General features: G+C 36.4%; 1 protein-coding gene across 2 annotated transcripts in view; it reads right to left on the bottom strand.

Annotated features, from left to right (window-relative positions):
- The window catches only part of COL24A1 (collagen type XXIV alpha 1 chain), a 392,623-nt gene that overhangs the window by 222,582 nt on the left and 143,802 nt on the right, over positions 1 to 26,239 (bottom strand). For both annotated transcript variants that reach the window (XM_040232413.1, XM_040232414.1), the window contains exon 21: positions 3,096 to 3,149. In XM_040232413.1, the coding sequence (XP_040088347.1) occupies positions 3,096 to 3,149 (54 nt within the window). The remainder of the gene's footprint in view (positions 1 to 3,095; positions 3,150 to 26,239) is intronic.

Below are 26,239 nucleotides of genomic sequence, written 5' to 3'. Positions count from 1 at the left end.
AGAAAACTGGAGTGAATAGCCTATCCCTTCTCCAGCAGATCTTCCCGACCCAGGAATTGAACCAGGGTCTCCTGCATTGCACATGGATTCTTTACCAACTGAGCTATCAGGGAAATCCAGATAATATAGGAGAGGTGGTATGTATATGCAGTGGAATATGACTCAGCCACTGAAAAGAATGAGATAATACAATTTGCAGCAACATGGATGGACGTGGATACTATCATACTAAATGAAGTAAGTCAGAGAAAGACAAATATCATATGATATGTTATATGTGGAATCTAATAAAATGATACAAATGCACTTATTTACAAAACAGAAACAGACTCATAAATTTAGAGAATGAACTTATGGTTACCGGTGGGGAAAGGTGTGGTGGAAGCACAGATTGTGAGTTTGGGACAGACAAGTATGTACTGCTATATTTAAAATATAAGAGCCTCTTGCTGAAAGTGAAAGAGGAAAGTGAAAAAGCTGACCTAAAACTCAACATTCAAAAAACTAAGATCATGGCATTTGGTCCCATCACTTCATGGCAATTGATGGGGAAACAACGGAAACAGTGACAGACTATTTTCCTGGGCTCCAAAATCACTGCAGATGGTGACTCAACCATGAATTTAAAAGAAACTTGCTCCCTAGAAGAAAAGCTATGACCAACCTAGACAGCATATTAAAAATTAGAGATATTACTTTGCTGACAAAGGTCTGTCTAGTCAAAGCTATGGTTTTCCCAGAAGCCACATACGGATGTGTAGGTTGGACCATAAAGAAAGCTAAGTGCCGAAGAATTGCTGCTTTTGAACTGTGGTGTTGGAGAAGATGCTTGAGAGTCCCTTGGACTGCAAGGAGATCAAACCAGTCCATCCTAAAGGAGATCAGACCTGAATATTCTTTGGAAGGACTGATGCTGAAGCTCCAATACTTTGGCCACCTGATGCAAAGATCTGACTCATTGGAAAAGACCCTGAATTTGGGAAAGATTGAAGACAGGAGGAGAAGGGGACAACAGAGGATGAGATGGCTGGATGGCAACACCAACTCGATGGACATGAGTTTGAGCAAGCTGGGAAGCCTGGTGTGCTGCAGTCCATGGGGTCACAAAGATTCGTACACGACTGAGTGACTGAACTGAACTACAGTAGTCCTGGTGAAGAATAAATAGGACCTAAACTAAAACATTAGCAATGAAAATGGCTTCAAGGGCAAAGTGGAGAAATTTGAGTCACAGTAGAGATCAGGATAAAGGTGATAATTGATGGCATGAAGTCATTCAGGAGCCAGGAGAGGGTTTGATACAAAATGTGTATGAAACTTGAACACTGAGGAAGGGGAGGAATACCTCTTCTATGGAGACAGAAAGGGAGGAGGAAATACAGTTGTGTATATATGGGGTGAGTTGACAGGTGGCCAGTAGTGTTGCCAGATAACACACGGCATGTCCAGTTAATTTGAACTTCACATAAACAGTGAATAACTTTTAAATACCATATGTTTCAAATACTGTACCTTCATCTTTTCACAAGTTTCCTTTTCTTGAATGCCATACATCTCTTATATATAATGCCATGCATGCATACTTGTCTGCAAATTCCTATTCATTCATCATGTCAGCTCAAGTGCTACCTTCTCTACAAAGTGCAATGAGTCCCCTAATCCTGTACTCACACAGTATCACATATTATATGCTATTTACATGGTTATAATAAAGGATTTCCTACATATACTCCTCTAGATTATAAATTTCTTGAAAACAGGGAGCAGGACTTTTCACTTTTGTAGCCCTTGTCTAGCACAATGGATGTCATGTAAGAGGCAGTCAGTAAATATTTGTTGATTGAATGAATGTTTTATTACACTTCAGATCTTTATAACTTCTTTTCCAGCTTTTTCTGGCTTTCATTTTCTCTCCTGTTAAACCATTCTCCATGGCAACATAAGAGGTATCTGTATAAAACATAAATCACCTACAATGCTTTGCTCCTTAAAAATTGTTGATTACTTCATGATACCCATGGAAGAAGGAGAGACTCTTCAATATGGTCTTAAATCTTTCCCACAATTTAATCCCCAAACTAAGTGGTTAAGAGCTCTGACTTTGAAATCATGTCTGGATTAGAATCCTGTCTTAGTCACTTGAAAAGTTATGTGACTGTGAGGGAATAACTATCTATAAAATAGGGGTAATATCTACCTCATAAAACTGCTGTGAAGATTAAAGGAGGTGTCTCCAAAACATTTCCTATAGAACTTTAGGACTTGCCACTATAGTACACTAACAAATATAGCTATATTAATATCCTTTCCAGCTTCATTCCCTAACACTTCCTCTCTACTCACACTAACAACCTTCTGCAGCAGCTATACTTCATAACATGCCAGTTCTCCAAACTTCTGGCTGTTTCATCATTCTGTGTATTTATTCACAATGCTTTATTTGTTTACAACGCTCATTCTATGTCAGCCTGCTTGGAAAGCCTGGCATTTAAAGTTTTGCTATGGATAATATCTAGTATATATACACAGTAACAGTAAAGGAAGTTAGAAATGACCAGGTTTTTCTGGTAGTTTGTGCTATGTATAAATTCTCAAACTGCAGAGACTTTCTTTATTTTAATCAGTGGATATTTTACAGGCCCTAAATACTTCACTGGTTTTAGTGGTCAGAATACTCTCACCTATTTTGTGTATGCTATAGATTTTTGGCTTTTTAAATTTTTTCACCTCTTAAAAGAAATCCATTTTCAGTTACTTGTGAGCTTTGCAAATACTGTCACCCTAATCTAAGCCTAGACCAAACCAGGAAAATCATTTCCAATAACCTGAACCCAAGAGACTGTATAAACATACTTCTACTCTAGGAGTATGGCTTTTGACACCAAAAAAACAACCAGACACGAAAACTACTTCCTGATTATTTTGAAATAAGATCTAAAAGGGTTTTTTAAAATGCACTTGAGACAGCTCAAAATTATCCAGAAATGTTCTGATATTTCTAAAGTATTTTTTACCCATTCATGGAGATTTGAGAGTAGAAAACTACAGATACCATTATCTTCTTTTTTTTCCTTTCTTTTTGTTTTTTTCTTTACCTTTGATCCTTCAGGGCCATTTTGTCCAGGAATCCCAATATCTCCAGGAAAACCCTAGGGAACACAAATAATATAGGGAGCTTATTCCATAGCAAATTACTTTAAATTTATTAAGCATATAAAAAATCCCTTTGCCTTTCTTTGATGTCCAGTTAAAATGATTTATTCTCCTCAAAATTAATTAATTTAATGTCTTTCAATATTAAAGATGGTTAGGCAGTTGTCTGACAATGGAATGCAAAACTTACAAACTATACTAAAATAAAGCTTACTTCATCAATTATTCACAAACAATCCTCAGACCCAAAGAAAATTCTCTAATCTAGTCTAAGAAATTTTTAAAATCATATTCAGAATCATTCAAAACTTGAAAAAGAAGACAAAAATATATGTAACAGGTCTTTTAAGTGTCATATGGGACACAGAGTCACCCAACAATTAGGAGAATGTCCTTGTTAGACTCACTGTTTACTAACTACACATTAATTCTTCTGTTTGGTAGAAAAGAAAAAAAACTCCATAGGTTACAGCTTAATATACAGGATACTAATTAGTTTTACATCAAACTCAACTATCTTATTCTAACATTCCCATATTCAACTGTCTATAAATAGATCAAATGTTCTTTGAATTTATTTTGACATTTTACTGGTTCTATCATTAGTTAATGAATTGAATAAAATCTTTGACCTATGTTTACTTAATATTTGCCTGAAAATCATAATATTGCCTTTTTGGAAATTATACTTTAGCAGTCTAAAACAGTTGTTTCAAGAAAAATGGACCAGTGTTAAATAAGTCTATGCTGAGATAAAGCCAAGAATGTTGCTCTAAAATGTTAGAGCAATATTCTTTCTCAAATAATACATTAGAATGAAATTCATCAGGATCAGTTTCAACATTGATAATAAGCTAATAATTATACTTTCCTTATATTTTGTCACAGATAGTTATTTTAGTGTTTTCTTCTGACATGGAAAAAGGAATAAAAAGCAAGACAAGTAGAAAAATCATATCTTTAAAAGTTAAGAAGGCTGCAATTAAGTATGAATATCAGCTAGAAAAGACAGTTCAGTGGAGGGATAAATATTATGATAATTAGTGTCAAATAATAAGATAGACTAGCAAGGTTGATTCTGGAAAACTCATTTTAGGGAAAAAAAAATCAAAATTAAGTGATACCAATTCATCCGATATGGATTAGGAAAGATATGTCTTGATTCCAATTTAAACTTGGGTTCTGTGGAGAAAATATTACTTGTGGATGTTTCTGGCAAGAGAAAAAGTAGTGGTAACAGAAAGACTGGACACAAGGTCAGATTTCTGGAAGCTTTGGAACAGAATACATTCAATTCAGACATGCCGATTGCTTTTCTAAGGGAAATCAGGGTTACCTATACCTTCTCTCCCTGGAGGAGGAAATAGCAACCCACTCCAGTATTCTTGCCTGGGAAATCTCTTGGACAAAGGAGTCTGGCAGGCTACAGTCCATGGGATCCCAAAGATTTGGATACAACTGAGCGTGCGCACCTGTGCATGCACACACACACACCTCTGCCTTGAGTAATTTTTCTTTATCTTTCTTCATCTGCAACACTTACATTTTAAATAAGAGACTAAATAATATATTACTTGTAAATCTTTCTTTGACCTCCAATACCCTGAGTTAGGTCCCATCTAAGACTCTCACACCATCCTAGGGTCCTACAAGGTTACTTAATGTAGTGTTTGGCTGGTTTGCTATTCCTCATCAGATTATAACACAGGTATGTGTAATAAATTATGTATGTTACACATATAATAAATTCCTGGAGGGCAACTTTATCTCTATTAACCACCATATTCCCAGAAACTAGTAAAACACCTGGCACATAATAAATGTTAAAAAGTTTTAATTTGCTTTTTGTTGTTGTTGAACAATGAGGTGTTTGTTTCTTTTGCCAAAAAAAGATGACAACATGGCTAGTGGCTACTTTTGGCCCCTTGGTACCAGTTTACAACCACTGGTTCACAGCATCCTCATGGATAAATTCATAATTCCCACCCATTCAAAAGATGAGTCTAGAACACCTTCTTATACTTGAAAGAAAGCTGTAAAAGGTATAAATTTTGTCATGTTAAAAGAACTCTGGGAATCTGAAAAGCCAGATATGAGATAATATGAACTTCAATAAGGATAAAAATTGCAATGGATTGAAATGTATCAAATATGTTTAAATTTAAAAGTTCAAAATGATACAGTAACAAAAAATTATTCACATTTAGAAGCTGAGAGAGAGCCAACTCATTTCCAAAACTGGTAAACAAAGGTGAAGAATCAAATGTTTATTCTACCTTTTCTATACATAATATAACTAACCAAAGAGCAGATTAGGGGGTGTATTCCAGCCAATAAACCAAAAAAAAAGAGAGAGAGCAAGAATATCACCATTTTACAATACCCTACATGATCTAATATATTAATATATAGGGAATTGAAGCATCACAACTGTTACTGATTTGTGCTTCCTGATGAAGGAACACAATATCACCCACAGTCTTGCCAAAAACAAACAAGCAAAGCAGACTTTGGTCAGGCCTCTATATGTGACTACTAATTTGCAGGAAATACAGAGGAGGGAGAAAACATACTTATCTACATCATGAGACTATAATCAGCAAAACCCATGCTGTTGGAAACTCTACAGGTTAAATGACAGGGGATCTTCAACAATTCTAAAGTGGGGAAAAAACAATGGAAAAAGAACTTTTAAACTGAAAGACACAAGACTTAAAAGACTAAACAATAGTTTTAAAAGACGTGCACTTGAGTGATAAACTATAAAAGAGGAACTGCTTACTTTCGGAAGGAGAAAAGAGACTTTTGGCTGGGTTGGTATCGATAAAAGTTTCTGGGGATAACTGGCAGTTTCATTCCTAACCTTTGTATTAGTTGTAAGAGCATTTGTCTCATAACTGCCTGTGCTGTACATTTGTTTTATATAGTTTTCAGTGGCTGAAATTTATGTTCAATAGAACGGTAAAAAAAACGGTATTGTGACTTCTGGGTTAATTTGGACTATGGAGTATATGCATGAACATTGGCTCCTTTTAAACATGAAAATTATAGTAAAGGAATGTGAAAAAGACAAAAAGTACCAAAGATGAGGGAATAAGAGACAAAAGATGTCAAAAAATCGGATCCTATATTATAGCCATGTAAGTTGACTATTTTAAAATTAAAACTTTATTTAAAAGTTCAGAAGCACATCAATTTAGTTATTAAAAAGAGGGCGGGAAATGCTCTTCAAATAGTATACCTCAGAAACTTGGCCAGAGAATATTTTTATTATATAAAATATTGCATAGCTGAATTTTTGGTATGGATTGGGTTACCATCAGGTAAAGATCTTACCTTTTAAATAATAATAAATTCAAAATATAAAAATCAGAGTTAACCTTGGTCAATTGTATTTTAAAGAAAATATATATCTATAAAATTTACTGTTGAAATTGTAAATCAAATGACAGGACATGGCTACCATTGCCAAGTAGCAAAATTTCAAAGAGCTTCGAAATTGAAAGATTTAAAAATACACTGTTCAGCGTCTATAACTTTCATTTAAAAAAACTACACTGGCATGAAACTATATTGTAAGAAAATTTTAAAATATAATAAAATGCTCTAATTCTGATTTTTTCATTTAAAATATTTTGGTAAACACTGAAAAGTCAAAATGGTTTCTTCCACAATGCATTTCACTATCCCTGTGGTCACATCACAACTGAAAACATAACACCTTACTGAGGAAAAGGACTAGGAGTCTGATTTCTGGAGATTTCTTAAAAAAAACTGTGATATGACTGATATATAACATATTACTTTCAGGGTAAAACACCTGTATATACAGAGAAATGATTATTACAATAAGTCTAGCTAACATCCATCACCATCATTATAATTGTGTATGTGATAACTTTTGATATGTACTCTCTTAGCAACTTTCAAATATATAATACAGTATTATTAACTATCTCACCATGTTATACACTACATTCCTATGACTTACTTACTTACTGGTTTATTTTAGCCTTTGTTGTCTGTGCTTCTGGTGTCAAAGAGTGAAAGAAAGAGAAAGTCATCATCAAGACTAACGTCAAGGAGCTTCTGCCAATGTTGTCTTCTATGAGTTTTATGGTTTCAGGTATTCCAATCAAGCTTTATATCCAATTTGAGTTAATTTTTGTGTATAATGTAAGATAGAGGTCAAGTTTTTTTTGTTTTTTTTTTTTTGCACGTGCTCTTCAGTTTTCCCCAAACCATTACTATATGCACTGTCCATTCCCTCACTGTATACTCTTGGCTCCTCTGTCATAGATTAACCAACAATATGTGGATGGGTTTATTTCTGATCATTCTTTTTTTCCTTTCTATTTTGTTCCATTAATCTATGTGTCTGTTTTTATACCAATATCATACTATTTTAATTGCTAAACCTTTGTAATGTAGTTTAAAACTAGGAAGTGTAATGCCTCCAGCTTTGTTCTTCTTTCTCAAGGTTGCTTTGGCTATTTGGGGTCATTTATGATTCCATACTGGAGAAGGAAATGGCAACCCACTCCAGTATTCTTGCCTGGAAAATCCCATGGATGGAGAAGCCTGGTAGGCTACAGTCCGTGGGGTCACAAAGAGTCGGATGGTTTGTTCCATTTTTGTGAAAGATGCCACTGGAGTTTTGATAAGGGTTGCACTGAATCTGTAGATTGCTTTGACAAGTATGGACATTTTAACAATAGTAATAATTCTTCCAGTCAATGAACATGGAATATCTTCTCATTTATTTGTGTCTCCTTCAATTTCTTTCATCAATGTCTTACAGTTTTCAGTATACATGTCTTTCAGCTCCATGGTTAAGTTTATTCCTAGGTTTTTGTTTTGTTTTGTTTTGAGGCAAATGGGATTGTTTTAATGTCTCATTCTGATATTAGTGCATTGAAACAACTGAAAAAAAAAAACTGATTTTTTGTATCTTGATTTTGTATTTTGCATCTGGTGCCTTTTTAATAGAAATAGTTTAATCACCATTTTTTATCAAGAAGCAGAAAAGTCAAGAAGCTTTAAAAATAATAAGTAAAATGTGTCTTCTATTTTTGGACTTCTAATATTTGTTTACTGTACCGAGAAGAGTGATTCAGCATTCTCTCCAGTAAAAACAATGTTTTATTATTCTCTGATCACTAAAAGCTGGAGCCTAATTCACATCCATTTTTAAAGCAAAGCATGAAAATTAAAGCACTAACAGATTCCATTAGTTTCCTAAGTCATAAAAGTAAAACATTGTCTTTCCTACTCTGGCAAAGTGTCCTAATAGGATAAATATAATGTTCTATGGTATCCATTGAGCACATTAGTACCTCTTTAATAGGAGTAGTAAGTCTGTTTTATTTTGAAATATATAGTTCTTCTAGGTAAAAAAAAAATAGTTTAAAATGGTAAATGGATAAATAATCCACAATAATTAATTCAATGGATAAATTAATTATGGTGTATTGGTAAAATGAAACAACCTGGATGTGGCAACCTGGATTAATCTCAAATACATTACGCTAAGTAAAAGAAGTCAGACCAAAAAAGAGTACATACCGTATGAATTCATTTACATACAACTTTGGAAAAATGCAAATTCATCTAAAATGCAAAAAGCAGATCAGTGGTAGCCTGGGAAGAACTGGGGCAGGAAAACAAAATGAGGGATTACAAAATGTGAGAAAGTGTTGAGTTTGATAAATACCTTTTCTATCTTGATCTTGGTGATGGTTTCACAGGTGGCAAATAAATGAAAAATTATGAAATTACACAATTTAAAATATACACCATGGCTCAGATGGTAAATCTGCCTGCAATGCAGACCTGGGTTCCATTCCTGGGTTGAGAAAACTCTCTGGTGAAGGGAACGGCTATCTATCTTTCATTTATATTTTACAATAGTTAGGCACATGGAGATATTCTGGAGCACTTCTTACCAGGTTAGTCAATAAACAGCAATAAATGTTTTCTACCTCCTCGGTAAGGCCAATTTACAGGGACCGAGTAGGGAAAAAGTGCAGAAGCAGCCTTATGTCAGAGGATGTAAACTAGGGGAAAATGGAAGATTCTAGAAGTAAGATTTATTTTTAGGGGAAACATCAAAATCTCAAATACTAAGAGAAATAATGGAGTTTCCAGTGGGTAGTCATTCCCTTTTCCAAGGGATATTCCCAATCTAGGGGTTGAACCCAGGTCCCCCACATTGTAGGCTGATTCGTTACCATCTGAGCCATGGTGTATATTTTAAATTGCGTAATTTCATAATTTTTCACATATGCGTAACCTGTGAAACCATCACCAAGATGAAGATAGAAAAGGTTATTTGTATAACTCAGTACTGTGTGGATCACAACAAATTGTGGAAAATTCTTTAAAAAATTGGGACTACCAGACCACCTGATCTGCCTCCTAAGAAACCTGTATGTAGATCAAGAAGCAACAGTTAGAACTGGACATGGAACAACAGACTGGTTCAGAATTGGAAAAGAAGTACATTGAGGCTGTATATATGCTGAGTACATTATGCGAAATGCTGGGCTGGATGAAGCCCAAGCTGGAATCAAGATTGCCAGGAGAAATATCAATAACCTCAGATATGTAGATGACACCACCCTTATGGCAGAAAGTGAAGAGGAACTAAAGAGCCTCTTGATGAAAGTGAAAGAGGAGAGTGACAGAGCTGGCTGAAAACGCAACATCTGAAAAACTAAGATCATGACATCTGGTCCAATCACTTCATGGTAAATAGATGGGGAAACAATGGAAACAGTGAGAGAATTTATTTTCTTGGGCTCCAAAATCAGGGCAAACAGTGACTGCAGCCATGACATTAAAAGACACTTGATCTTTGGAAGAAAAGCTATGAGAAACAGACAGCATAATAAAAAGCAGAGATATCACTTTGCTGACAAAGGTCCATATAGTCAAAGCTATGGCTTTTCCAGTAGTCATGTATGGATGTGAGAGTTTGACCATAAAGACGGATGAGCACCAAAGAATTGATGCTTTTGAACTGTGGTGTTGGAGAAAACTCTTGAGAGTCCCTTGGACTGCAAGGAAATCAAACCAGTCAATTGAAAGGAAATACCTTAATATTCATTAAAAGGACTGATGCTGAAGCTGAAGCTCCAATACTCTGGCCACCTGATGGGAAGAACTGACTCATTAGAAAATACCCTGATGCTGGGAAAGATTGAAAACAGAAGGAAAAGGGAACACCAGAGGATGAGATAGCTGGATGGCATCATCAACTCAATGGACAGGAATTTGAGCAAACTCTAGGAGACAGTGAAGGACAGAGAAGTTTGGCATACTGCAGTTCATGGGGTCACAAAGAGTCAGACATGACTGAAGGACTGAACAACAACCCACTCCAGTATTCTTGCCAGGAGGGTTCCATTCACAGAGGAGCTTGGTGGGCTACAGTCCATGGGGTTGCCAAGAGTCAGACGTCAACTGAGGGACTCTCACTTTCACTTTTCATATGATGAATATATACCTCAATTATACTTATATAAAGCTATACAAATAAAAGCTAATTGGTATTGGGTGTTTTAGAAAATCATTTGCTCTTTGGTGAGCAACAGTTTGTTATGATTTGAAAGAAAGAAAACAGAATTTATTCACTAAACTTGGCCCCAGATAAAATTTGTGAAATTCAGAATTTGAATAGTTTTGGAAGTAATAGCACATTCAATTATAATAGATTAAAAATAAAGCACATATTTGGGGAAATTTCCACTTTTATGTTATTTTATAATATAGCTTTATTTTTTATTTATTTTTTAAATGTGAATTTGGGGCTCATTTATTCACTTCTCTTTCACATGGTGCCTAAGCATTTCCAGGGATACAAATAATTTTTTTATAATGTTATTTTAGATACTCTGTTATTATAAATGAGTGACATTTATGTCATTTAACTATCAAGTTTTTTTCATTGATTTCTATATACATTGTGCATTACATACATAATACAATATGATTTGGCTTAAATTTATCTTCTGGGTAGTTTATAAGTCTAAACAAAGTAGAGACATTGCTTTGAAAAATAGTCATGTTGAGAAAAGATAAAATTAAAAAATCACTTAAGATAGGGTAACATACAAATTATGAATTCCTAGGGGGCAAAGTGGAGAAGGCAATGGCACCCCACTCCAGTACTCTTGCCTGGAAAATCCCATGGATGGAGGAGCCTGGTAGGCTGCAGTCCATGGGGTCGCTAAGAGTCGGAGACAACTGAGCGACTTCACTTTGACTTTTCACTTTCATACATTGGAGAAGGAAATGGCAACCCACTCCAGTATTCTTGCCTGGAGAATCCCAGGGACAGGAGAGCCTGGTGGGCTGCCATCTGTGCGGTCGCACAGAGTCGGATACGACTGAAGCGACTTAGTAGTAGTAGACAGCAAAGTTATGCAAATCTTTATCTGGTGCTAGGCACACAGTACATTAAATAAATATTTGATGGCTGGAATTGATGAACACATTAAAAACAAATTCTATTTGAATGATTATATATTCAATTATGCAGTTTCCAAAGTTACCCTTTGTCTGAAAAAATCACCAATTAGTATATATTCTATAAATAGGTTTAAATTTTACAAGAACAAGAAATGAATGCACTCAGAGGGAGAGAGATTCTGAAAGGGGATAATCTGGTTTGAGAAATGGATCCAAAAAACAATCATAAGATTTTGTTCTTTAGCATTTGTGAAAGTACATGCCATGTCAAGGAATATACTGAGTCCAAGTACAAAAGTAATAAAAGAAGATTAAAATGATCTTTTCTGAGTGAGGATAATCCATCCAAAAGTTAATGCCAAAAAAAATATTTGAAAGGACAAAAGTAAAAAAATCAGTTTCTCAGTAAATTATAGAAACTAAACTGTAACACAGTGTGTAACTGCAAATTAAGAAACTGCTCTGTCTTCTGAGAAAACCACAAACAGAAAGCATGAGCTTCTGGAAAAAAAAATGCAGAATAAAGAATTCATCTAAGTATCTGGCTCACTTTCATTTTCTTGCTGTTTTAGATCTAAAAATCCATCAAAACCAGATTTTTTTCATTATGATACTGATGAAAATCTTTGCAAATGATTATTGCTATTTATATTTTTCCCTTTTGCAACTCTGTACACTTAAGCAGTAAAAATAGCACAGCTGAACTCTAAATTCCATTTATATTTAATATTCTAAAAACTCAGCAGAGAAAATCCACAAAGATGATAAAATGCCTTACAAGATAGAATACACTCTCTCCTGAATAAAACTTTGCTTAAATAGTATTTACAGAGTGTTTGAAGACACACACAAAAAAAACCCCTTCAAAGTCAGCTGCAAGTCTTTTATTCTACAGAAAGCTATAGAAAACTATCACTAAACTTATAATTTTAAATAAATTATTTTGATCATTATTTGATACTTAAGTTTGGATAACCTATAGTGACAAAGAGCAGTTCTGTAGTAGACTCGGGAAGGGAGGAACATGAAGGGCAAAATGGAAAGATTACAAAGGTGAACAAAGAAATTTTGGGGTTTGATGGGGAAGTTCACTATTTTGATTTTGGTGACTGTTTTACAAGGTAAACATATGTCAAGAATTATCAAATTATACAATTTAACTATATGCAGTTTTACTGTATATAAATTATACTTCAATAAAACTGTAAAACAAAAAGCAATGTTTTATATAACCACCTGTTTTTTTTGGTAAACAATAGCTGTCAACTATTCAAAGAACCTCAGAAAATTTGTACTCAGATAAAAATCAGCGAAACTCAGACTTCAAAATGTTTTGGAAATAATAACATGACTGTGATTCAATACTTACCTTTAGATAAATATCACTGTGGGTACTCACTGTCTGTATATTTAACTCATTTAGAATTCTTATGAGCACCTTAAAGAGTATCTAGTCATTCCTTCAACACATAGTTACGATGTGTCAAGCATTGTTCTTGGTACTGAACACATACTAGAGAAGGAAGATATTCCCTGGTTTCATAGAATGTATATTTTGAAGAGTCTTCACCTTAGATTATCATTTCATTGTAAATTTGTGGCAGGGAGTGAGAAGCTGGGTGATTTAAAAACTTGATTTATATTGTTACTGGGAACTGGCATATATCAATTGCCCATGTTTATTCTAAAGACATAACTATGGGCCAGGGGCTTCTCAGGTGGCTCAATGGTAAAGAATTCGCCTGCCAATGTAGGAGACGTGGGTTTGATCCCTGGGTGGGGAAGATCCCCTGGAGAAAGAAATGGCAACCCACTACAGTATTCCTGCCTGGAGAATCCCATGAACAGAGGAGCCTGGAGGGCTACAGTCCATAGTCTTGCAAAGAATCAGACATGACTGAGCGCACACGCACACACACACACACACACACACACCCATGGGCCTAGGGAAGTCTATGTTTTTTCTCATTCTCTTGTTTTCCAAATGGAATGAATATTGTGGCCATCTTGCTTTTCTCTAATATCATATACTGACTAGTTAAGATGTAGACTTACATCTGTGCCTCACTGAGAATCCACCTTACCCAAAGAACCTGGCCTTGGAGCTCAAAGTAACAACTGACCAATAGGTTGGGTTATTTTTCTTTGGAGAAAGAGGAATGTATTTTCAGTTATGTGAATGGCTGTAGCATATTACCAAAGGCATTTGAAAAACTATGTAAGTGGGAAGAAGGGTATATAGGGCACCAAAGGCATAAAATGTAGAGGAGGTTTCTTTTATCTGCTCACCATCTCTTTGGGAAACAACCCTCTTCCCCAATCTGTAGTGTGTGTGCTTCTGGTCCCCATCGCAGTATTTAGGGGTAGGTAAATGATCCAAATCCTGCCAATTACTGTATTCCTGTTCCAATGGATGTTGTGATTGATTTAAAGATGACCTAATCCCAGTCAGATGGGCTACAGTCCATTTTAGAATTTCTGCTAGAGCTAAACAGAAAGAAGAGTACTTTCCTTTCGCTAAAATTGATCACTCTGAGAGCAACATAACCCCAGAGTTGCCAAAATCCACTGTTTCCACAGCATGTTGTGAATGAAGCCAATAGAGATAAGTTAAGACTAGGAGATGAGGGTAACTTGACTATATTCATCTAGTTCCTGTATCTAGTGAAACCTCTTGGCACACACACCGCTGGACTTCCTGACTACATGAGCCAGTCCCAAAAATTGGCTGAAAATTGTTTGAGTTAGGTTTCTGTCATTTTAAATGGAAATAGATCTGACTAAAACACTGAGCTATCTGCAGTTCTCTAAATACACACAGCTTCATCATATACCTGTTCTGGAATATCTTTACCCTATGTTTGCCTTTGCTTAAGTCTCTACTATTTCTTCATCAGCCAATCTTGGAAGTCTGTCTTACTTCCTTGCCCCAGGCTCCTTCATCACACAATTTGTTACCAACTCAATTATATCATGATCTGTGAAGCTTATCATAGTTCTTCTTAGTCAAAATCACCAATTTGTTCCTTTATATTCCTACAGAACTATTAACATGGCTTTTTAGTACTTAATGCACTATATTATAATTTGGATGTGTTTCTTTATTCCAATATGTGAGCTGAGGGAGGGAAATGAATGTCTCTTACTCATCTTTATACCTCCAACATTTAACTTAGTATGTTGCTGAAGACAATGCTCCATAGTCTCCAATTTTGCACCTTACACAAATGAGGTACTTAGCTTTCCTCTTATAAGTCTCTCTTCAGGGAATTTTTCATAGTAAAGAAATAATGTCTTCCCCTACAGCAAAAGGCAGCAATACTTATTGTCCAGATAATAATGTCTTTCTCTGGAACCCATTATTTTTTTATAGCTGCCCATTATAAAAGATCTAGCTTATCTCAGCTCAAAGTTCCTCTTATATAATGCAACCTACTGCATATGCAAATATCATTCAGCTCTCTTCACATCACCCTCTGAGAAATGAAGATCACTGAGTCAGTGAAAAAATGTTGATACTCCAGCAACTACTACTGCTGAGAATAATAAATGATCCTTTGTCTCTGTCCCAAGAGCCTTGTGTGTTCTCCCAGAATCTATGAAGTGGTTAAGCTAACTTGTTGTCTTGCCAATAGGATAAAATATCAGATCCTTCACAGTCCCTGATGGTTCTAGGGATGGGAATGGAATACTGGTGGAGAGACAGCTTTCTGGAAGAGAAAGTATGAGGGCTTCACCAGAAATGATAACAGGATAGGATATGGGAAGAGTTCGTGGGAACTGGCAGTGAACATGACCAAGCTGTACAGTCAACCAGGCAATAATTTGTCCCCAACTATACCACCTGCTAAGAGGAGGAACTGGGAAAGATGGCTATAGACCAAGTGCTGGAGTAGGAGTACCTTCGGAGACAGTTGACCTGTCTCCAGTTGTTGTTAACTATTTTTTGGGTGGAAAGATATCCTCATCAATCTGTTGAGCAGCCTCAGGTCTAACTCACTGTAACAACAGTACTATTATTAACAATAACTGGTAAGATTTATCCTAGGCTGGCAGAAAATTCCATTCATGGACTACCATCTAAACTGAGTATGAAAAGATAGAAATTTGTGAACACTAATGGAATCGAAAAAGCAAGACAGTTCCAGAAAAGCATCTACTTTTGCTTTATAGACTATGCCAAAGCCTTTGACTGTGTGGATCACAACAAACTGTGGAAAATTCTGAGAGAGATGGGAAAACCAGACCACCTTACCTGCCTTCTGAGAAATCTGTATGCAGGTCAAGAAGCAATAGTTAGAACTGGAAAGGGAACAACAGACTGGTTCCAAATCAGGAAAGGAGTACGTCAAGGCTGTATATTGTCACCCTGCTTATTTAACATATATGCAGAGTACATCATGCAAAATGCCAGGCTGGATGAAGTCCAAGCTGGAATCAAGATTGCTGAAAGAAATATCAATAACCTCAGATATGCAGATGACACTACCCTTATGGCAGAAAGTGAAGAAAAACTAAAGAGCCTCTTGATGAAAGTGAAAGAGGAGAGTGAAAAACTCTCCTCTCCTAAGTTGGCTTAAAACTCAACATTCAGAAAACTAAGATCATGACATCTGATCCCATCACTTCATTGGAAATAGATGGGGAAACAATGGAAACAGTGAGAGACTTTAATTTTGGGGGCTCCAAAATCACTGCAGATGGTGACTGCAGCCATGAAATTAAAAGATGCTTGCTCCTTGGAAGAAAAGCTATGACCAACCTAGACAGCATATTAAAAAGTAGAGACATTACTTTACCAACAAAGGTCCATTGAGTCAAAGCTATGGTTTTTCCAGTAGTCATGTATGGATGTGAGAGTTGGACTATATAGAAAGCTGAGCACTGAAGAATTGATGCTTCTGAACTGTGGTGTTGGAGAAGACTAGGAGGTCAGACCAGTCAATCCTAAAGGAAATCAGTCCTGAATATTCATTGGAAGGACTGATGCTGAAGCTGAAACTCCAATACTTTGGCCACCTGATGTGAAGAACCAACTCATTGGAAAAGACCCTGATGCTGGGAAAGATTGAAGGAGGGAGGAGAAGGAAACAACAGAGGATGAGATGGTTGGATTGTATCACCATGATGGACATGAGTTTGAATAGGCTCTAGGAGTTGGTGATGGACAGGGAGGTCTGGTGTGCTGCAGTCCATGGGTCGCAAAGAGTCAGACACGACTGAGCAACTGAACTGACCAATGGGCAGAAAGCAGGCAAATCAATACAACTATCACTGGTTTACCTGGGAGATGAGGGGGAAGGTTCCATATTTTTTTCCACAATACCACTGACATTAGGATTGGCTGGCTACTGAATACTGTTTCTGACACATCTTGGAATCAAAGGCCTTATTCAACTGGCACCAATCTACTTTTTACAACTTTATCTGTCACTCTGTACCAACACAAGGAATCTGTATCAGCTAGCCAGTTTTAATCACTGTCCGTACATCCACCAGAATATTGTTCAGTCCATCTAGATGTCCATCTCTGCTCGTGTAATTTACCCTGTCTGTACTGCCCTCCTGCTTTTCTGCCCTTATTCATCAACAATCTAATTCAAGATTCATCGTTTCCATGAACTCTTCCCTAATTATCCTATCTCATGTTAATCTCTTTCTACTAACACTGAACTATACTAACTATTCTAATTCTCACATGATGCCATTATCATTATGTAACAGTATATGTACATATCTTGTCTTTCTCAAGCAGGCTGTAAATTTCCCCAAATTATGGATAATACATACATTTTCAAATATATTCTACTCTGTTCACTAGGCACAACCATGCCTACTGTAGGAACTCAAGAAATAATTTTTTTATTGACTGATTTAATCACATTTTGTTTCAGCACTACCTTCTGAGTAACAACTAGGAACACCAAATTAACCCAACAAAACCCAAGTGGTAAAAGACGCCAAAGATCTAATTGGTTTAAATGAAGGGAATTCATAAGCACTAAGTTCTATTCAACTCATGTAGCTGGCCACAGGCGGTCTTATTCTGGTTAAGTTCACTAAAGTGCTAAAACGGACATTTAGAAGCACAGCTTGACTTTATATGAGCAGAGTCTCCAAATGAACTTCAGTTTTGGTCTCTAATGAAGACCACCCTGGTAGAAAAAGAGGGCCCACTTCATGTCCACTTCTGGTATCTCTGTGATTAGTGGTCACTTGTGCCGTAAACAACTGGCTTCATTTACCAAGAACATCATCCAAAATTCAACTACTTGGAAATCGCTGTAGCCCAGGGAGGTTAACAGCTGAATAAACAAACATTCTAACTATCCTGCTACCAAATTTGAAGGTGGTTCACTGCCAGAACTGGAAGGAAGCATAAGGTCAGTGCTCAAAACTGATATTATTATGGTTAAAGAAAAAGAAAAGAGTCTGGCATAGTATTTTCCATATGTTTTTATAAAAGACAAAGAACTATTATGGAAAAAATTTAAACTATGTTTTAAAGTACATGTTGTGAGACATCTCTAATATTTATAATTCTGCAAAAAGGTGAATGCACAGGTATATTTACTTCTTTGTTACAGAAATTTAATAATTCACCTGGAATAAGCAAAATGCTAAGAAGCAAGAAAAAAACTTAAGTAGTTTGAGGTGACATTTGTTCAGATGATATTTAATGATGAATAGTTTTTTCAATGCCAATGTCAAATTCTACAACTCAAAATTCACTGCGTTAGTTTCAGCTTTCTGTTTAGTGTTGAAATGTAAATATCCTTGAGAGGGAATTATATTGCCCTTAGCTGTTAATCAGTTAATGATGGGAGTGAGATATATTTATCAGGTCTTTCTCTAAAACTAGGCTTTGACAAGAAGGGTAAATTATGGAAAGAAAAAGATACACTGGTTGTTTGAAATAGATAAGAACTCATGCCCAAGAGGGGAACAATATACACAGGAGAGACCAGAGGCCTCAGGAAAGAAATTCTTTGGCTATTTCTTAATTTTCTCTGAGAACTACACTGATCCTAGACTATTAAAGAATGACCTGATTTTCTATTTTTATCAAACCTAATTAATCTTGATGTTTGGGAAAAAGAGACAGCGGGGGCTTTACACAGTCTGAATTTAGTATTCAGTTCAGTTCAGCCGCTCAGTTGTGTCCGACCCTTTGCGACCCCATGGACTGCAGCATGTCAGACTTCCCTTGTCCATCAACTGGAGCTTGCTCAAACTCATGTCCAAGCTCTTTGAAGTTAAGACCTAATCTAATTCACCATTTTTTTGTTTGTTTTAGTGATTAACATAAACTAGGTATCTCTAGGACTCCCCTGGTGGTACAGTGGATGAAGAATCCACCTTGTAATGCAGGGGACATGTTGACCCTTGGTCCTTGAAGATTCACATGCAATGGAGCAGCTAAGCCTGGGTGCCACAGCCACTGAGCCAGTGAGCTGCAACTACTGAAACTCCAGTGCCTGGGGCCTGTGCTCCTCAGCAAAAGAAGCCATCCAGCTGAGAAGGCCACACACTACACCAGAGTAGCCCCCGCCAGTGCCTGGAGCCTGTGCTCCTCAGCAAAAGAAGCCATCAAGGTGAGAAGGCCACACGCTACACCAGAGTAGCCCCCGCTCTCTGCAACCAGAGAAAGCCCACGAGCAGTGAAGAAGAGTCAGTGCAGCCAAACAAATAAAATAAACTAAAAATAGGCATCTCTAAAGGATCTGTCAAAAATTAGTAACTTCTTTGGATTTTCTCTTAAAGAGGAGCCAGAAAGGCTAGGATACTCCTATAGTTACATGGACCTTTAGTTCTAAGGATCAGCCAGTCACTAACATCTACATGGGGTTCCCTGATGGCTCAGTGGTCAACAATCTACCTCCCAATGCAGGAGATGTGGGTTCGATCCTTGGGTCAGGAAGATCCCCTGGAGGAAAAGATGGCAATGCACTCCGGTATTCTTGTCTGGGAAATTCCATGGACAGAGGAGCTTGGAAGGCTATAGTATATGCGGTCACAAGAGTCAGATGTGATTTAGCAACTAAACAACAATACACATTCACATAAGTGCCAGTAAAATTGTATGTGGAGAGAATGTCAGAGATTAGTACCATCATTCAAGATCTAAAACATGTAGGGTTTGTGCTCTCTATTAGAGCACTGTTTAATTTGTCAGACTGGCCCCTACAGAAATCAGTTTTATTCTGGAGAATGACTGTAGACCACCAGAGCCCCAGTTGCAGCTGCTGTGTCAGATGTATTGAATAATATTATCAGCCAAGCAGATGATGGAGACCCCCTTCACATGGTGTGTAATCATTGATTTGGCAAATGCACCCTTTTCATTTATGATTTTTAAGAGATTGAAAGGTAGTTTACATTCATGTGGGCCCCTTTCAATCTAGAAGTATCAGCAGTTCATCTTTACAGAGACAGGTATTTTAGTTAAGTGTGCCTCTCCTCCCTTTATAGGTTTAACTAGCACCACTGTCTAGGGAATTACAGAATACCTGATCCACAGGCATGGATCCACAGAGCACAGCGTCTCTACATTGAAGGAGATGTAAAAGTGACCCCCACGATATGATCCATTTGTCTTAATCCACCTTGTACCATCTAGAGGTAGCCAGTCTCACGGAACATTGGAACTGCCTTCTAAAGTTATAACTGAAGAACCAGCCCAGAGGATGTTTTGTCTCTAATAAGAAGGATACACAAGTTTGGAAACCAAGAAGTAGAAGTGTGTGTGGTCCTATCTGCCATCACTTCTAGTAAAACAGGGTAATTTTTGCTTTCTGTCCCCACAATCTTGGACTTCACAGGGATGGAGATCCTGATACCCAAAGGGGCTCTCCCTTGACAGGAGACACAGCAAAGCTCTTAAACTAAAAATTATGGCTGCTACCACCGCACTTCAGATTTTTTACGACAAGATATAAGCAAACAAAAGAGAGGTCACCAACTTGGCATGGTTAATTGAACTGAAAAACAGGAGGAACAGGAGGAAAGACTGCTTCATACCAAAGAGGCAGAAAGGAATTTATGTGGAATACAGGTGATACAATGGAACTCCAAACAAAAGTTCATGACCTCGGTTCAGGTTAGCCACTAGACAAGTCACCAAGACCTACTGAGAAGAAGGTGAGAGTGAAAGGGATTTGAAATGGATAGTGAAGGAGGAAGAAATAAGTACCAGTTGTGTCCCCAATGTAACTGGATCGACAACAGCCATAGTATATCCCATTAAAACAAACAGACCTATTAGGCCAAAAATAAGTGGTGATACAGCACATGAAAAGAGGCTCAACATAACAAAAACAAACAAACAGCCCAATTAAAAAAAAAATGGACAGAAGATCTAAATAGACATTTTTTCAAAGAAGACATACAGATGGGCAAAAAGCACAAGAAAAGATGTTCAACACAATTAATTATTAGAGAAATGCAAACCAAAAGTACAGTGAAGTATTACTTCACACCGTTCAGAATGGTCATCATCAAAAAATCTACAAACGATGTGTTGGAGAGAGTGTAGAGGAAAGAGAATACTTCAACATTGTTGGTGGCAATATAAATTGGTACAACCACTATGAAAAACAGTATGGAAGCTCCTTACAAAACTAAAAGTAAAGCTACAGTATGATCTAACAATCCTACTCTTGGGTAAATATTCAGAAAAAAGCATAATTCAAAAAGGTTCATTCCAAAGTTCACTGCAGTACTATTTACAACAGCCAAGACCTGGAAGCAACTGAAACATCCATCAACAAAGGAAAGGTGTTGTATGTATACACAATGGAATATTACTCAGCCATAAAAGAATGAAATAATGCCATTTGAAGCAAAATGAATATAGTTTCTTATGCTAAGTGAAGTTAGCAAAAGACAAACATCATATGATGTCATTTATATGTAGAACATAAAAAATGATACCAATGAACTTATTTTACAAAAAAGAAATAGACTTACAGACATAGAAAATAAACTTATGGCTACCAAAGGGGATAGTGGAGAGGAGCAGGGAGATAAATTAGGAATTTGGGATTAACATATACATACTACTGTATATAAAATAGGTAGACAAGGACCTACTGTGTAGCACATGGAATTCTACTCAATATTCTGTAATGACCTAGATGGGAAAAGAATCTAAAGAAGAGTGGATATATGTATATGCAAGCCAATTCACTTTGTTTTACATTTAAAATTTACACAACATTGTAAGTCAACTAAACTCCAATAACAATTTTTTTTAATTTAAAAGAACTACATGAGGTGATGGATACGTGAGGTGATGGATGTACTAATTATCTTGATCATGATAACAATTCCACAATGTATATCAAGTCATCACATTGTATACTTTTATAAATATAATTATATTTGCTGATTATTCCCAGTTATTTTTCAATGAAGTTACAAAACATCATAGAGCTTCTTATCATTAAAACAACATGACAAGTGTGTAGGAACAGACCACCATTCAAGTGGAACAGAAAACACAGTTCAGACGTAGACCCAAAACCCATGAAAATTTAGTATATGATAAGAGTGACATCTTAAAATCACTGCTGCAAAGACAAATTGCTTAACAAATGGTTCTGGGACAACTGAGAAGCCATTTAATAAAAGATAAACTTAAGCATATATATTGCAACATTCACACACACACACACACAAAAGTAATTTGCTCAAGGTACTCAGGCTACCTCCTCAATTCTCATTCAGAAGACATTAATCCCAAGCATCGTATTTTTCAACTATTAACTTAAGCCTTTTGTCATTCAATAATTAACAAAAGCTATTTCAGAAGTACATACCTAGGACCATCATTTTGGTCCCTTATTTAATAACTTTTCCTGGATTGTACTTTGACGTTGTTATCAATCTATGCTCAAATATAGAAATCACACAGAACCATGAATTGCTGCCCTTCTTTTGTACAAGCAATACATTTTTATCCAAGGGAGAAGAGAAGCCTAAAACTGACTGTATTTCATTGTTTTGCCCCAGTACAAAGTTCAGACTCAAGTTTGCAATTAATTTCTAATAAATTGTACAGAACATTGTGGCTATGCTGTGTGGAAAAGGTTTTTCAATCTCAGCTGAGTTTTTAATTCAAGTCAGAAATTATGTTACTAGCCCCCAGTCCCTTCCCTATTATTCTTCACAAAACTGTTTGAGTACCTTCCTTCTGCACACACAAATTCCTCCCACTCTTGGGATTTACTCTCCTACTTACAGAGAACACAGACTCCATCCCATTGACCTTTTTCACCATCTTTCTTCTTTTGAAACAAACCCCTACACTTGTGCTCTGCATAACTTCTTTATTATCAATCTTCCTTGCTTTTTAAAAATGTACTGAAGTCTGTGAATTTCCCTCTAGGGTTTGGGTGTTGCTTTAGGTACAATATTGGATTTTATATGATTTGTTACTCAATTCTAAATATTTTCTAATTTCCATTGTGATTTGTTTTATTCTCATGATGTTTTTAAGTTACTGAAGTTTATTTTACTGTTCTTAATATTGTCAATTTAAAACTTAATTATACTGTAAACAGAGAATGACATGCACCTTCTGGAGGTGAGTGTCTAGGAATAGTACTTTTGAATCTTGTTTCACAAGCCCTAAATAATTTCATCTATTACAATTGCTTCATTTAATACTTCTATGTGGAGTACTACACCAACATGTTTCTCTAGTTCATTCTGAGTTTCAAGTCTACAATTTTCTATACGTTTATGAGACTAATTTCCTGTATATCCCATAGGCACTTTAGCCCTAACAAAATTAAAACCAAAGCATTATCTCCATCCACCCTAAATATCTTCCTCCTTCTTTTTTATTCTGTTTTTAGAATGAAGATCTACATTCTCCCTAACTGTTCAAGCCAAAATTATTACATGCATCTTTTATTCCTTTCTCACATGAGTTGAATGAACTGGACTGTGATTCAAGTGCTGTGAATCATATTTCCTAGTTATCTCTTGAAGCCGTCCTCTCCTGTCTATTTTTACAGGCCCTCATCATTAGCCCCTTGGCCTTGCATTATCCTCCCAAATAGCCACAGTCTTGCCACCTCTCCTTTTTCTCCTCCTTGTCATCTCTCCCTGTCTCCTTCTCTTCTTTGTTCCGTCTACCACTTATACATTGAAATACATTTCTGATCATTGTATTCCTTTGGTTAAAATTTTTTGATCATTGTCTACAGGATAAAGTTTAAATATAGCACAACATATATGATTGTTTACCTGAGAAAATTCATCTGCTATGCAACAAGAAACTTTTCAGGCTTGATATATGGTTAAACATGCTATTTTAAATTCTTGGACATACAATTCTATTAAGAGCCTAATGTCAAGAAGGATTTAAATAGAAGTGCTGCCTTATATATGAAATCCTGCATATTATATTTCTATGATCAAGAAGAAATTATGATCTGTGGATTTAGCCCCATTTCCCAAAACAACCTTGCACCACTTATTGAGAGAACACAGGTTGCATCTTTAGCCTCATAAACAACTTAAAATAGGTAAGCAGTGGCCACAGGACTGGAAAAGGTCAGTTATCATTCCAGTCCCCAAAAAGGACAATTCCAAAGAATGTTCAAACTACTACATAATTGTGCTCTCTTCACAAGCTAGCAAGGTTATGCTCAAAATCCTTCAAGCTAGGCTTTAGCAGTATGTGAACCAAGAACTTCCAGATAAACAAGCTGGGCTTCAAAGAGGCAGAGGAACCAAAGATCAAATTGTCAACATTCACTGGATTATGGAGAAAGCAAAAGAGTTCCAGAAAAATAACCTACTTCTGCTTTATCAATTACGCTAACACTTTTGACAGGGTGGATCACAACAAACTGTGGAAAATTCATAAAGAGATGGGAATACCAGATGACCTCCTGAGAAACCCGTATGTGGATCAAGAAGCAATAGTCAGAACCAGTCAAGAACAACTGACTAGTTCAAAACTGGAAAAGGAATATGATAAGACAGTATACTATCACCCTACTTATTTAACTTACATGCAGAATGCATCATGCGAAATGTGGCTGGATGAAACACAAGTTGGAATCAAGATTGGCAGCCAGGAGAAATATCAGAGGTACCACTGATATGTGGATGTCCTACTCCAATGGCAGAAAGTGAAGAGGAGCTAAAGAGAGTCTCTTGATGAGGGTGAAAGAGGAGAGTGAAAGTGGAGAGGAGAGTGAAGGAGGAGAGTGGCCTAGAATTCAACATTCAAAAAACTAAGATCATGGCATTCAGTTCCATCACTTCATGGCAAATCGACGGGGAAAAAGGGAAGCAGGGACAGGTTTTATTTTCTTGAGCTCCAAAATAACTGCAGATGGTGATTGTAGCCATGAAGTTAAAAGAAAGGAAAGCTATGACCAACCTTTCCTGCTTGAAAGGAAAGCAGCTTTGACAAACCTAGATAGCATATTAAAAAGCACCCGGCAAAGGTCCATATAGTCAGAGCTATGGCTTTTCCAGTAGTCACGTATGGATGTAAGAGTTGTTCCATAAAGAAGGCTGAGCACCAACGAATTGATTCCTTCTAGCTGTGCTGCTGGAGAAGACTCGTGGAAGTCCCCTGGACTTCAAGGAGATCAAACCAATCAATCCTAAAGGAAATCAACCCTGAGTATTCATTGGAAGGACTGATGCTAAAGCTGAAGCTCTAACACTTTGGCCACCCGATGCAAAGAGCCGATTCATTAGAAAGGACCCTGATGCTGGGAAAGATTGAGGGCAGGAGGAGAACTGGGTGGCAAAGGACAAGATGGTTAAATAGTATCACTGACTCAATGGACATGAATTTGAGCAGACTCTGGGAGATAGTGAAGGACAGAGGAGCCCGGCATGCTGAAGTCTATAGGGTCACAAAGAATCAGATGTGATTTAGCAACTGAACAACAACAACAAAAGGAGGAAGAATTGGTATATGTTTGGACTGAGTACCTTCCAGGACTCAAAGACAGTTAGGCAATGCTCTGAATGGTGACTGAAAATCATAAAATTTCAAAAGCAACAGAGAAAATAATTTCTGGAAAATTAAGTGATGAGTGAAAACATGGCCCATGCATACTTTAACCTGGCTTTATAAAGAAAAGGAAACAATCCTAAACCACACTGATAGCAAGGAGATGACACACTCCTTCTAGGATACACACCATATGTAGCTAAAATTACAATACAGTAATCCATGTTCATAAAAATAACCTTTAAAGATAATAAAAGATTAGTTAGATTCTATATCCTCAGTATGATGAAGACAGGTAAATACGATTCATTCCAGGAATGTTTTTATGACAAACGATTAAAAGAATGTAGGCTCATAAAAAAAGATAAACATATTAATCAGTTAATTACTATTTTAATTGTCTGTTAATAATAAATTTTATTACTATAAACAATTTCATTCCTCCCAGCATCGTGACATCAATATATTGCTCTATTTTACCTCCTATTACCTATTATGAAAACTAGATGCAATTATATTGTTTTGATTTTTGAACCATTAACCTCTAATATGTTTTTAAATAAGACAGTCAGTAAGAATAGACATTTGCTAAAAGAAATTAGCCAATTCTGAAAGACAGTTGTG

The sequence above is a fragment of the Oryx dammah genome, unplaced genomic scaffold (genome assembly GCF_014754425.2).
Source record: "Oryx dammah isolate SB20612 unplaced genomic scaffold, SCBI_Odam_1.1 HiC_scaffold_28, whole genome shotgun sequence".
Lineage (NCBI taxonomy): Eukaryota > Metazoa > Chordata > Mammalia > Artiodactyla > Bovidae > Oryx > Oryx dammah.
This window is presented reverse-complemented; position numbering and strand designations above follow the sequence as displayed.